The sequence below is a fragment of the Canis aureus genome, chromosome 32 (genome assembly GCF_053574225.1).
Source record: "Canis aureus isolate CA01 chromosome 32, VMU_Caureus_v.1.0, whole genome shotgun sequence".
Lineage (NCBI taxonomy): Eukaryota > Metazoa > Chordata > Mammalia > Carnivora > Canidae > Canis > Canis aureus.
The window spans coordinates 27,010,035-27,025,701 of record NC_135642.1 but is presented as its reverse complement, the minus strand read 5'-3'; the positions used below and the strand labels follow the sequence as shown (position 1 = coordinate 27,025,701).

Below are 15,667 nucleotides of genomic sequence, written 5' to 3'. Positions count from 1 at the left end.
TCACCTATATTTATCTCACTTAATCATAAAGTTACATGCATTTAAAATTCATGACAACCTTATAAAGTACTTATTATCCCATTTCACAAATGAATAAACTAAGGTACAATGAATTTGAGTAACTTGTCCAGAATCATACAGGCAGTAAGTAGCAGAGTTGGGATTAATGCCCCTGGCACTCTGGCTCCAGAAGCTGTGCTCCTGACCACTGCCTTTTAAAGAGGATGGAAAAAAAAATTTGGAACTAGAATAAATCATTAATACGGTAGTAAATAACAAAAATCATGGTATTCTCTGCCCTTTATACCTGGTGCAATGTCAAATATAGAAAACATTTGTTTATAGGAAAGGATAAAAACTAAGGGAAGGAGGAACTCCTTATATCTCCTGCTCTCATCTAAACTATCTGAGATCTTAATCACTCTTTTCAATCTCTGGTGCTTTAATCACCACTTTTCATATATTTCTGAAAATAAAAGTGTTATTCACATCATAATGATGCTGTTATTTTTTAATTGGTGTGTTTTGTTCTGCACAGGTAGGCAGCAGGTCAATGGTGCAGAAACCAGGACTCTACCAAAGGTGGAGAGGTTTGAGGGATATGTCACAAGTGCTCTTACTTCCTTATGATTTCTTATGAGTGCCTCAAACATGCTGTCTCATTTCCACATTTCTTAAAAATGCTGACCATGTCTACCATTTCTTCTATAACCACTATTAGATACAGCACTTACTTCTGTGTCTGCCTAACAAAAATTCTCTCTTGAATGATGCGCTATGGATAGTTCTGATAACTAGAAACTCAACGAATCACCTGAATACTGTGAGGCTACTTTTCTTTGTGGATTTGGGAAAAATAGGGCAGACAGGAGCTCTGCTGGAGTGACTTCTCCTACTCTGAGAAAACATGTATGAGACTATTTACACTGATGAGAGGTTTGTGGCCTCAACCATACAACTCCAGTAGAGCTCACTTACATATTAAGGTTACTAGAGCAGAAGGCTATCTTTGTTAGATTTAAAGTCAGTACCTGTTAGGCAAAAAGTATGCAAAGTAAACACTCCCCTTAAAAAGCTGTTAAATAGATACTAAGTTCAACCTACATGACTTGGTGTAGCCAATCTTGTACAGTAAAATGCATGGTTATAATACACTAATAGAGTAGTACTAATAGAGTTCATGTGCCAAATATGATTTTACAGTAATCCAAAAAATTATTCTTTCTCCCTTACAGTTTTAGTCGGGCAGGGAGGGAGGGAGAACAGCAACTCAGTTGAATCCAACTAAACTAGGAGCATATGCTTTATAACTCCACCAAACTACTCATTCTGCAGATTTATATACTTTTTATTGTGGCCTATTAAGTATTTTCAAGATTTACAAAAAGTAAAATAAAAAAATTTCCTATCAGCAATATAAAACCAAATTATTTAAAAAATAACACAACTTGCTGCGATGCAAATGTTATTATTTATACTGGTAAAGTCTAAATAAATTTCAATGACACTATTTCTACAAAAGTATCTATAATTTCATTATATTTTAAATTGGCTTGTTAATAATTTTATAAACAATGTGTCAAAATTGGTTTATAGCCAATATCAGTATTTACTTCTAAGTTTAAAAAACTCAAATGCTATTATACTCAGTAGAATAAAGTACTTTGGTAAACTGAGATTCTTATTAACAAAATTATATTCATCTGTACTTACAATAGTGAAAAACAGTCAACTTAGTAGATGGTGTTTAATAATAAACTCAAAAAGTTGATAAACTTTCTATAAATCAGTGTTGAGAGCAGCTTGAAAGATAACCATAAATGTCTTTCTCTGGTGAGAAGAGTTCAGGGAAGAATTAAATCGAAGTCATAATAAAAAAAATAACTTCTTAACTAGATAGCTAAACCATTCTAGGTTCAAAATCATGACTAGGGCGGAAGCAGCAAAGTTAGTGGAAGAGCGGATTTCAGTGAAAATAAAAATAAAGGGTAGTATTAAATCACATTCTATCTGATCTCTCAGTAGACAGGTAAGAAAAAATATATATAACTTTTCACTGTACATAATATAGACTAAAAAAAATTAAGAGTGAAAAACAGCATTTCACATTGACCGATAGATCTAACAGCAAAAAAGAAAAGGAAGATTTACTGTGAAGCCCATCTCTTAGGGGCAAACTTAATTTCAGAATCATGAAATATGTAAAAGTCTGGATACACTATTATGTTCTCTTCTCCTAGAAGAACACAGTAAGTTAAAAAAAAAAGTTTGAAAGGAAAGTAAACATAAGGTACAAAAGCATCACTTAATGTATTTTAAGAAATAATGTTATCACACAGTAACTCAAGACTTTGAAAAAAAATAATCCAATATTAGTAAGTAATATTTTGTTCTCCACTATGTAAAATCCATACTTCACAATCTAAACAGGAAATCTGGGACACCTGGTGGCTCAGCGGTTGAGTGTCTGCCTTTGGCTTGGGGCGTGATCCCCGTCCCGGGATCGAGTCCCGCATTGGGCTCCCTGCATGGAGCCTGCCTTTCCCTCTGTCTGTGTCTCTGCCTCTCTCTGTGTCTCTCATGAATAAATAAAGAAAATCTCTTTTTTAAAAAATAAATAAACAGGAAATCTACCTTTTCTATTCAAAATATTATTTAAAGAATCAAAAACTTTTAAAAGTGGAAGGAAATTTGGACATCAATCAGTTTAACTATCCCCATGGTAAAATAAGGTGTCCAAGATTTCACCACAGAGTTGATAAATCCAAGTCTTATGGTGCCCAAGACAGTGCTCTTTACATTACAAACCAGCTTTTTTCAGCACTGAGTACCTAAAGGAAAACACTAAAAACCATGTTTAATTGTCTCTCTGAATATCTTTTTGGGCTCTACATGACTAGTCTATTTCTCCCAAAATTATATAAAATAAATTAAACATAGGCTACAGCCAAATATAATAACAAACCACATATTTTAACTCTGTGTTTTTCAATGCAAAACAGCATAACCCATATGGAGACTATGAGCTCTAATCACATATTGCTTCCTTCCACTTACGCCAATTTGCTTCAAGGGTTGAGTATCCATAAATTTTTATGTCTATCTTCTACTGGTTAATTCTAAAGAAGTAAATAGTTCATTATTCATTCAAAGTATAACGTTTTTTGTTTTTTTTTGTTTTTGTTTTAAGTATAACGTTTTTGAAAAGATATCCCTTAACCTCACTAATTTACTGCAGAGTCTGAGAACATATAGTTTAATTTTACTGACAATTCTTTGGTCTAATTTTTAATCTTTCAGTCTCATTATTTTAAAGTTTTGGGGGATCTGTTTATTGCTAAAAAAAGGGCTCTTTTTGACCTTTCCCAGCGTAAAATGTTAGCTCAGTCCTATTTTCTAACTGCCAATCAAGAAATGTCATCTGTTATGTCTGTTTTGATATGCTTCCAAGAGACAGGGCTATAGAGTCCCTGATATAAACAGCTGATGACTACTAGAACAACAATGGAAGAGGAAAGACTGGAAACTGATACTTGAAAGTCAGTGCCATCTCTCAAAGGTAATACAGGAAGAAAACAATACACAAAGAAAAATGGCAATGTATGAAGAATACTTAGTGAGGCATTCCAAACACTCCCAAGAGTATTGCAGGTAATCCAAGTGTAGAAATAACACCAAGAACACTTCTTTCATTGTAAGAGATAGAATAAACTCCCAAAGTATGGCAGTAAATTAAAATTTTTTAAAAAATTAAATCTACCATGAAGGTACTGCGTATTCTACAGTATTCCCATGTAAATATGTTAGTCTTCATATCTCTTAGGAATCAGAGCTCGTGTACAAAAAAATCTTACTTATTCTGCCAAATGACTTTATAGTTTTAATCAAGGACTGGCTGATGAATGAACTTACTCTAGATGAGTCATAAGAGGGGCTTGGTTGACCACTTGTTCCCCAAGATGTTGTACCTCCTCGTTCATCCATACCTAAGGAGAGAAGAAAGTGAAAGACATAAATCCAAAAGGCTAGTATAATGGATTTGTTTTTATACAGTATAGCAGAGAGTACAATTCAGTAAGCGGTATTTGCATTTGTATGGAACTAGCTGTATATCAAATCTTGTCTCAGAAACCCGAAGAAAATAAGTTATCCCAGAAAGTCCTCATTACTGCTCCATACAGCACCCTATATATAATGAACAATTTCAAAACCACGTCTTTGGAGACTTTAAAGTAGGGTATAACCTAGGTCTCCTCATTTCTGTCTCCATCCACTGCTACTCCTTTTTTTTTTTTTTTTAAAGATTTTATTTATTTGTTCATGACAGACACAGAGAGTGAGACAGGCAGAGACACAGGCAGAGGGAGGAGCAGGCTCCATTCAGGAAGCCTGATGTGGGACTCGATCCCAGGTCTCCAGGATCACACCCTGGGCTGCAGGAGGCGCTAAACCGCTGAGCCACCAGGGCTGCCCTCCACTGCTATTTCTAAGAGTAGATGAAACCCCCAACTTTCTATGGGTTAGTTCTATGTGCACAAAAATATGAATTTAGTTCTAATGGATAAGCCTTAGAAAATGACACCAAGTTGGGTGCATTGGTGGCCCAGTTAATTGTCTGCCTCTTGATTTGTGCTCAGGTCAGATCTCAGGGTTGTGAGATCAAGCCCTGCACTGGGCTCTGCATTGGGCATGGAGCCTGCTTAAGACTCTCTCTCAATCTGTCCTTCCCCTGCCTCCTCTCAAAAAGAAAAGAAAAGAAAAGAAAAGAAAAGAAAAGAAAAGAAAAGAAAAGAAAAGAAAAGAAAAGAAAAGAAAAGAAAAGAAAAGAAAAGAAAAGAAAAGAAAAGAAAAGAAAAGAAAAGAAAAGAAAAGAAAAGAAAAGAAAAGAAAAGAAAAGAAAAAGAGAATTAAACAATTTGAACTGTTCAAGTTAATAAAATTGGTTTCTAATGTAAAATTGATTAGATGTTCTAAACTGAAGATACCAAACTAAATCAAACTATACCAAATCATATCAAATCAACGTTAGTTACATTAAAACTAATAAAAATGATGTGACAATTCATCCTAGTGAAATCTCTAAAATCTGATTCTAAATGAGATCTACTCTTATGAAACTTGCAAAGGATAACTCAAAATGAAAAAGGATTAACAAAAAAATCAATTCATTGTGCTCCTTAATGTATCATCTGTAGATCTGACTCCATTATTCTCACCTTCCAGTCAGTCCCTAGAAAAAGTGAAAAGAGCTGGAGACCTCTCAACCCAGGTATCTCTCCCTTTTCTGTTCTGAGGATCAGTCTTTTTTTTCCTTGACTTCTAACAGGATATCCCTTTCCCAACCCTTTCCAAGTTTTCTATGATGAAACACAAAAAACTGACTTTTTTCATTCTTGCATGAGAAAACTCTAGATGGTATAAAGACAACATTCTGCTAAGTTTACAACCCCTTTTTCTTTAAAAAAAAAAAAAATCCTTGAAGTCCTCTGTGACTTAGATGAGAATGTAGTCTGTAGTAGGTTAAATACACAAATTCTCCAACAACTAGCCACGATTCCCAAGCCTCTTACACAGGGACAGAATTGCCAACTGAAGGGATAGGTGACAAACAGGGAAAGAAGAGTCAGCTTCCAAAGTAGAATCTACTAATCACTAATTCAGCTGGAAAACTTTAATTTTTTCTTTTTATGAGTCTGTACTTTCTACAGTAAGTGATATTTTTTAAAGTTTTTAAAAACACTGTAGAGAAAAGAGAAGTGCCTACTACAGAAAACACTCTAGGCACAATTCCAAGTGAACCAGAAACTTTGAAAACACAGAGATCATGAATAAAAATACACAAGTGTTTTGTTCATGCTTGGATAATTCTTACTAAAATTCTAGACTTAGGAAAGATTCTACAAGTTTGGGAAATATCACTAAAAATATACTTTGTTACCATCTCTCCAGTATCACTAGTTACCTGTGGGCTATCTTCCAAGCATTTGCTTTGTAATCAACACCTTAGAACAGCAGCCAGAATTCCTATAAGGCTCAATCCAAGACAAAGGCTGTTTATTATAAACCCCCACAAAATCTAGTAATAAAATACTATGTATGAAACTGCAAATAAATTTACGAAAAGTTTAATTTTTTGAAAATACTTTCCATTTGCAACTATTTTTCTATATAAGTTTAACATTTTTTTATACTACATAGCCCAAGTCAAATACAAACTTATATTGGCTACTGAAGGCAGAGACTCAAATTTTTTTTTTTTTAATGAGACACACACAGAGAGGGGCACAGACATAGGCAGAGGGAGAAGCAGGCTCCCCATAGAAACCTGATGTGGGACTCAGTTCCAGGACTCCAGGATCACGCCCCCTGAGCCAAAGGCAGACGCTCAAACACTAAGCCACCCAGGTGCCCCCATGTACACCCCTATTCTGTTGCATTATTTACAGCAGTCAAAAGGTGGAAGCAACTCAAGTATTCATTGACAGATGGATGGATAAACAAATGTGACATACACATACAACGGAATATTATTCAGCCTTAAAAATGAAGGAAATTCTTACACATGCTACAACTGGATGCTCCTAAAGACATTATGCTAAGTGAAATAAACCAGTCACAAAAAGGACAAATATTGTACAATTTTGTTTATATAAGGTGCCTAGAGTAGTCAAATCTATGGAGACAAAACATAGAATGGTGGGTCTGGGGAGAGAAGGAGAATGACACTTTCAATGAAAGTTCAGAGCATAGAATAGAAACTTATTTTGATGATCCTATCCTAATGAAAATAAAAAGACCACAGTTTGTTTTATGACTCTGAACTATCTAATTATCAAATAAACAATAAATATGAGGTCTATGTATTATTTACATACATCTGTAAAAGAGAATACAAAAAGATGAGTGCCTTCAACAGAAAACATCATAGACAAGATTTTTAAAGATATATGAAATTCTGTGAAAACACATACTCATTTTTCATCAAGCGACACTAATTAGTTCCATGGCATAAAAGAAAAGCAAAGATTTAATGAATTGAATGAGATGGTAATTAATTAAGCCAATATCTAAAGAGTATGACATATCAATGATACTAGACATGGCAAGGGCAGGGGGCAATGTTCAAAGGATGCTACAGACTAATAAGGATCTGGCTAGGTTTTAAACTCAGAGCTCTATAGTTTTATTGTTAACATATCCAGACTGAGTAGAAGGTCGTGGCTGGCACTGACAAAGGCAAGAGTCATCTTTCAGCATCAATGACTCCTTTCTGTTGAAGACAATGGTTGTACAAACAAAAGTATGACAGGAATAATAAACTTTCCAAAGTTCAACCATAAGACCAAGGTAAGCAGAAAAAAAGAAATCATACACAGGAAATAAACTTAAAAGACCAAAATTTATACAAATTGATAAAAACCTAAGTAACTATTTACCGACAAGAAAAACAATATAGTTGCAATACAGTGATCAGGGGGAAAATATTAAGATACATCTGTACCATCACTGCCATGTATTTTATTTCCTTCCCATTTCTAGTCTATGCATTCCAATGTCAATAATTTTAGAGAAGCTAATTCCTTGATGGATAGATTAAAATGGTAGATGTAAGAGAAAATCTAATAATCGCTAAGTGGTAAAAACACTTTGAGTCTTGTTTAACTCTCTAATAAATTATTCTATTTCTATTCAACAAGATTAAAAGGGGGTTAATCAATAATTTAATATAGAGATTTAAATGACCCTTTTCTTCTTTAATATTTTATATACAGATACTCTTAAGTACATGCTCTTTTATTTGGAACCAATTAAATAAAGTCCAATATATATTTTGATTCCATAGGTCCAGTTTTAAAAAGTATATATACTATTTTTAATATTTTCCAGTAAAGAACATTAAATTTTTATGTAAAAAAAATCAATGATTTGTAAATTCAATTAAACAATTTGCTACCTTCTCACTTAATAGAAAAAGTAACTAAAAATAAGACAAGAATCACTACATACACAGCCCCTTAAGAGGCTAGGACTCTGAAGGAGGAATAAGAGATAAAAAGTTTTTGAGGTGTCAGAGAGCAAAATTATTGGAGAAGCAAGTAAACTTCTTGGTAAAGCCTGACAGATGTCAATATTCACTTTTCTATGAAGTACTCAAAAATTAGTCTATCTGCTTCCTCTCTGATGCTACTATCTTTAGTTTCTGACCAGAAGTGTAAACTATCTCACAACTTCTATCCTATCTCTTTTCTTTTATTCTCCTAGTACAGAGTCTTTTAGATATCTCTAAGTTTTTAACCACTAGGAAAAACTGGAAACAGACTTTGGTTGGGGAGGGGAATGATTTTTCTATACCCTAAACACCTGGGGTTTTTTTCTCCCACATAAACCCCAAATAGTACAGAGTTTGTGTACACAAAGCATTACTCATGGTTTGATGAAACTCAGGAAAGACTTGCCTGGAGGTAAAAGGGATGAATGAGGAGAAAAGCTGCTGACCATTCCTTTTCCTTTTTCTTTTTCATTGTTACCAATGACTCTGCCACCTGAGACTAAGTAAAGTGCAAACAGGTCTGGAATTGGGCAAATATCTGAAATATTTGTTTCAGGTAATAGTAGGCCATCTTGAGCAGAGAAGGAATAAAGGAAAAAGGGGGACAATACAAAGAATGGGGTGAAGACTGGTTAGGATATTTTTGCAGTAAAGCTGGTAAGAAAAACAAGACACTACAACCACTCTGCTTGGTACCTATCCTTATAAAAAAGGAACATACATAAAGTTGGAACACACACACACACACACACACACACACTCCTCCTTTAGGAGCACTGAAATCAAGTTTTTTATCCTAGCAAGTAAAATGTACTTCACAAATATCAAATTCCAAGGACTGTTATAAATAAGGCAAAGATAATATATTCTGCAGGATTGCCGTCTGCTAAAAGGTGATTCAATAAATGATTTGATGAAATAAATCGTATTAGAGATGGCTATGTCAGATAATCAAAGCTATGAATTTGTCTCTTCAATAGTTTCTCTACTCAATTTTATTTGTGGAGTAATGATATTTGTTTAGATAACACTCCAAGGCTGCAATCAATTGTAAAATAATATACAAGTAAATCCACCACCATTTTTATTGTATGATTTTAGATACTTGTGAAATAATCTACCAATGTGTTTTTCCAGGAATTTATTGTGAAACAGCATCAGTTAGAATAGCAAATATTTTGTTGTTATATTAAACATTAATGAAAACAAGTAAAATAAAAAAGCTATGATAATATTAAAATTCTAAGTGAATTTAAGAGAAGACATGGTGCCCCTAATGTGACAGACTTAACAATGATTACAACAGTTTTAAACTTATTTAAAAAATTGAGATACTGTATAATGAACAGTCAAATAAAATCATCTAATTCTTTTAAAAGAATATAAAAAATAAAAACAGTAAGAAGAATAAAAGTAAGCATAGGTCATTTTTTAAAATTCAATTACAATTTCTGTTTGGTATTATTAAGAACAAAAATTCACAAGAAGGGATATTCTAGGGCCAAATATATTAGAGTAAGGTAGTAAACACATGGCTAATTCCAAGAAAATGGCTAATTTTGAAAATAACTTTCGAACACTGTTATTCTGCTATGTTATTAGCATAGCATCTATATTAGCATCATTCTATATAAATACCGTGTAAAGATACTGTGTAAATACCATGTAAAGATACACTCTATATAAATACCGTGTAAACATTACAGTAATTTAAACAGAATAGAGGATCCAAAGAAAATGGCAAGTCTACCTTTTTACAAAAGATAGATAACTGCCTGAAGGCCAGGAATTGAAACTAAATTCCAGGGGGCAAGCAAGGTATGTTGTACCATACTAGGAGCTATCTGGTATCTTGTTTCCCCTGCTTTGTGAAAGTAGACTATTCCTATGAAACGTCTTATGAAAAGACTTTTGTAACTTGAAATGGCAAAAAGCAAAGAAGTAATTACCATTTGTAAAAGCAAAAATCCTCTTCCAATTTCTTTCAGTTACCAAAAACAGGTACAAATATAGGTCTTTGGTAAAAGCAAGTGGCATAAAGTGAACTTCTGGATAGCAGAAGATACCTGTACTCCTTTCTCCAATATAAATACTAAAAGCCTTGTATCTAAACAGCATTGCCAGTTGTTTTGCTCTTTAGAGGCACTAAAGACAGTCAACTCGTAAAAACAGGCTTGACTGTCTCTTTCAGACTCTGAATGAGTCTCAGCAAAAAAGTCTCTCAATGTACAATCCTATTAGATTGACTTTATACATTTCTAAAATCTGTGATTATTTTTAACATGATCATCTTAGCCCAAGCCATCAGCCATCATCTCTGACCTATATTACTGTAATAGCCTCCTGAAGAGTACTCCTTCTTCTAGCCCTTCTACAATCTGTATTCTTTACATAACAACTAGAATGACCTTTTAAAAACAAATCACATCAATCCTATGCACAAAACCTACCATCAGTTTCCATCTCATTCAAAATTGAATTGGTCTACAATGTTTTTACAGGTTCTGTCTGCAACCTCTCTGACTTTATCTCCTACCAATCATTCTCTTGGATCAATCTATTTCAACAACATGACCCCCTGCTTTTGCTCAAATACACCAAACACGCCCCTTTCTTGGGGCCCTTCCATTTGTTCTTTCTTCTTCATAAAATGCTCCCCATATCTCAATGGTCTTTCCCTTAATTTCCTCCAGGTCTCTATTCAAATGTCATCCTTTTGTCATCCATTGTCTGCCTTTTACCAACAGATTGAAAAATCCTTGAAAATAGGGATGAAGTTTATTTTGTTCACTGTTAAATATTTGGTACTGAAAACAGTAAGTAGGTACTAATAAATATTTATGGAAGAATGCATGTATAAAGTAGAATAAAATCAGTTTAATAAAAGTGAGGCAGAAACTGGTTCCTTATTTGTTAGCTTATCATTCCTTTTTTAGACAATAATCAAAACCAATATTCTAAATGACTATACTTTTTTGAAAATTCTATGAGAAGCAGTGAGATTGCAAGTGACTCTATAAGCTAAACAACTAATTACTCCCAAAGAGCAAAAATTATTAACAACTTTTAAAGAAACTTAAATCCTCACTAGGATTGGTAGCTAAACCAACACAGACCTTAGAGACCATTAACTGTGAAATGACCTCATCACATGCCCTAAGAAAAATCACTTTGTAGTCATTATAATATAGTAGACTGCTAGAGAAGGAATTTTAAATATAAAATGTTCCCAAAAGATTCATATACTCAGCATGATGTTGGGATATTTACAAGTGTGGTTAGAAATGTAATGAATCTCTTGAATTTGTAACACCTTTCTTTCTTATTTCCTTAATCACTCTTCACATTAATTTCTACCTCATCAATACCTCAACTACCACACTCGTTCCCTTCATGTATACAGTGCTCTGGTTCAGATACTATGTATTGCTTGTTCATCTATTTTATTTCCATTTCAATCCACACTTAATGTTGCCAGTACATTACCTTGTCATAAACACAAGTTGGATCAGATCCATTCACTCCACAAATAGTGATCCTCTGCTGCTTCAGGAATAATATTCATACTCCTGAGTGTGGCATTCTTCCAGGTGGTCTCAAGCTACCTTTTCATCTTCAGTACTTACAGTATCTCTTCAAAAACTCAATGCTTCCACCCTCATCCGGACATTAATCACTCCCTAAACATACCAAATTCATATTCTACCCCTACTGTTCCCTAGCCCCAGAATATCCACCTTCATCTAATTCCCAACTTATTAAACTTCTAATTTTGATTCAGCCTAAGATCAAATGCCCTCCCCCTCTGAGAAGTGTTCTCCATTAACTAAGTCTAAATTAACTACACTTTTTTTTTTTTTTAAGATTTTATTTATTCATGAGAGACACAGTGAGAGAGAGAGAGGCAGAGACACAGGCAGAGGGAGAAGCAGGCTCCATGCAGGGAACCTGATGTGGGACTCGATCCCAGGACTCCATGATCACGCCCTGGGCTGAAGGCAGGCGCTAAACCGCTGAGCCACCCAGGGATCCCCTAACTACACTTCTTGAGAAGTTTATTTGCACTTATTCTGTCGTAAACTCTGTTGGTTGTGTTCATTTGCATTGTACAAATAAAACTTTATGGTAGGGAGCATACTTTGTTCATCTCTATGTTCTTCTGGTACCTAGCAGAAGTGTCATATTCTGCATTCAAATGTTTACTGAATGATTAAGAACATATTAAACTAGGGCATTCATATAACTGTCTGTCATAAGAATTCAACAACCACGGATGGGTTAAAAAGATCCAAAATAGAAAAGTTAATGTCTAGCAATCTAAGTAGATCAAGAATTAGTAAAATAATAATTATTTTTTAAACAAAGTATTATTTTAAAAAGCAGATTGCAAATATGTTAGAGGAAATCTTAAAAGTGACCTACTATGCTCAGCTTCCAAAACAATGCCGTAAGCACCCACAGAGAGCTTCTATAAATTCTGGGGGAAAATACAAATATAAAACAACTACTTAAAGCTCTGGACAATGAACAAAACCAGGCTGATTTTCGATGAGAATATAAACTTGGAAAAAATGACTAGAATAAGTGACTTTCTCATTCTTAAAGCTTTATTCTGCACATAAGCAGTAGCCACAACAGGCAGGAACTAGAGTTCCAATGAAAAACGGTCTTTCTAGCTTGAAGAAAAAGAGGGCAGAGCGAGGACAGCCATGTAATGACAAAATCCCCAAAAGAAGAGATACATAAAAGAGCAGTATCAAATTTTTGGTATATCTCTGCACCAGTCTTGGCAGAGCCCTGAAGCACATATTCACAGGGCAGGCTAAGGCAGTCTGTATCTGAGGCTAAAAAGATCGAACTGAGATTTGAGCAGGTGCCAACCTCAGGCAACAGACTGCACTTTAAGTCTAATCCAATTAATGGTCACTAAAACAAAAAAATCCAAACTCTTTGGAGGAACAAGGAAAGAAAACAAAATTTCCACAAAAATAACATTCACGATATTCTGAATACAATCCTAAATTCCTACATGATGAAATATGACCCAATCTCAAAAGAAAAGATAATCCAGGGAGATCAACCTCAGATGGCCCAGATTTGAGATTTTCAGATAAGGACATTAAAGTAGATACTGTAACCAGGCTTAATGAAGTAAAGGACATATGCTCAAAATGAAAGAAAAGACAGAAAATCTAACAGGTAAAAAAGAATACAGAAGATAACAGATATAAGTCTTAGAAATAAAAATTAAAGTATCTAAAATCTTAAAAAAAAAAAATGTCCAGAATGTGTATAAAGTAAGAATGGTGATGACAGAGAAAAGGGCAAATTTGATGACTGCTCAATAGAAATAATTCAATTTGATAAAAACAGGAAAAAATATTGAAAATCAACAGGACCTTAGAAACCTAAGGGAAGATATTAAAAAGTTTAACATAGGCATAAATGGCAGAATAAAGAAAATAGGAAAAAAATGTTAAGGAATAATGGCCCCAAATTCCACAAATGTGGTAAGAGACATAAACATAAACCAATTACAGACACTCAGTAAGCCTCTACAGGGTAAATATGAAAAAAACCCATACCTAGACATATACAGTCAACTTCTGACAACCAAAAATACAAAGATAAAGTTCAAAGTGGTAAAAGAGACATATTACATACAGAAAAACTACAATTCAAATTATTGCAAACTTGTCCCCACAAACTATGGATGTCAATACATGTGGAAACACATCTTTAAAGCAAAAGGAAAGGAGGGGTATCAACCAAAATACAAGTATCTTTCAACAATGGAGGTGAAATCCATTCTCAAAAAAAAAAAAGAAAAGAAACTGCAGTACAATAACTACTAAAGAAGTTCTTCAAGTTGAAGCAAATGTTACCAGAGAGAATTTTGGAAACTGAGGAGGGAAAGAAGAGCATCAGAAATCGTAAATATAAAAGCTTATATTTTCCTTTTAACTTTGCTAAAACATTTATATAAAAAATTACAGGCACAGTATGTCCTTCACAGACACTGTATTTATTACAAACTGAAAGTCTGTGGCAACTCTGCATTGAACAAGTCTATTTGCACCATTTTTCCAAAAGCATTTCTCACTTAATGTTTCTACGTCATATTTTGGTAATTCTTGCAATATTTCATATTTGTCATCATTATTATACTTATTATGATGATCAGTGATCTTTCATGTTACTATTGTAACTGTTTTGGGGAGTCGCTGCACCCATGTGAACTTAATAAACGTGGTGTGTATTCCAACTGCTCTACCAACTTACTACTCCCCAACTCTCTCACTCTCATTCTCCATCTCCTCAAGCCTCCCTGTTCCCTGAGACACAACAATATTGAAATCAGGCCAATGAATAACCCTACAATGGCCTGTAAGTGTTCAAGTAAAAGAAAGAGCTGTACATCTCTGACTTTAAATCAAAAGCTAGAAATGAATAAAGCTTAGTGAGAAAGGCATGTCAAAATCCAAGACAAGCCCAAAGCTAGGTCTCCTTGCCAAACAGCCAAGTTATGAATACAAAGGAAAAGTTCTGGAAGAAAATTACAAGTACTATTCCAGTGAATACATGACTGATGAGAAAGCAAAACACCTTTAATGCTGATATGAAGATTTAGTGGTCTGGACAGAAGACCAAAGCAGTTACAATATTCCCTTAGGCCAAAGCCTAATCCAAAGCAAAGCCTTAACTCTCCACAAGTCTATGAGGGCTGAGAAAGATGAGGGGACTGCAGAAGTTTGAAGCTAGCAGAGGCTGATTCATAAGGTTAGGGAAGGAAGCCATCCCCACAACATAAAAGTGCAAAGTGAAGCAGCACACATTGATGCAGAAGCTGCAACAAGTATCCAGAAGATCTAGCTAATGTAATTTTTAAAAGGTGGCTGTAATAAACAAAAGATTTTCAGTGTAGATGAAATAGTCTTATATTGGAAAAAGATGCCATCTAGGATTTGAATAACTGGACAGAAGAAGTCAATGCCTGGCTTCAAATCTTCAATGGACAGAATGTATTGTTAGGGTCTAATGCAGCTGGTGACCTGACCTGAAGTTGAAGCTAATGCTCAGTTACCAAGATGAAAATCCTAGGGACCTTAAGAATCATGCTAAATACATTCTATCTGTGTGTGCTCTATAAATGGAATGACAAAGCCTGGATGACAGCCTATCTGTTTACAACACGGTTTATTGAATATTTTAAGCCCACTGTTCACACCTACTGCTCAGGATAAAAAAAAAGATTCCTTTCAAAACATTACCACTCACATTTGCAGGGCACCTGGTCATCCAGGAGCCCTGATGGAGATATACAATGAGATTAATGTTGTTTTCATGCCTGCTCACCACCACATCCATCTGCAGCTATGGATCAAGAAGTAATTTTTACTTTCCTATCTTATTGAAAAAATACATTTCATATAAGGCTAGTGCTGCTACTACTAACAACTCCTCTGATGGATCTGTGCAAAGTCAACTAAAAACCTTCTGGAAAGGATTCACCACTCTAGATATCATTAAGAACATGTGTGATTCATGGGAAGAGGTAAAGATATCAACATGAACAGGAGTTTGGAAGAAGCTGATTCTAATGCTCATGAATGACTT

General features: G+C 34.4%; 1 protein-coding gene across 9 annotated transcripts in view; it reads right to left on the bottom strand.

The window, feature by feature from the left end:
- TCF12 (transcription factor 12) overlaps positions 1-15,667 on the bottom strand; it is a 371,870-nt gene that overhangs the window by 222,730 nt on the left and 133,473 nt on the right. For all 9 annotated transcript variants that reach the window (XM_077881227.1, XM_077881229.1, XM_077881231.1 and 6 more), the window contains one exon: positions 3,913-3,986. In XM_077881227.1, the coding sequence (XP_077737353.1) occupies positions 3,913-3,986 (74 nt within the window). The remainder of the gene's footprint in view (positions 1-3,912; positions 3,987-15,667) is intronic.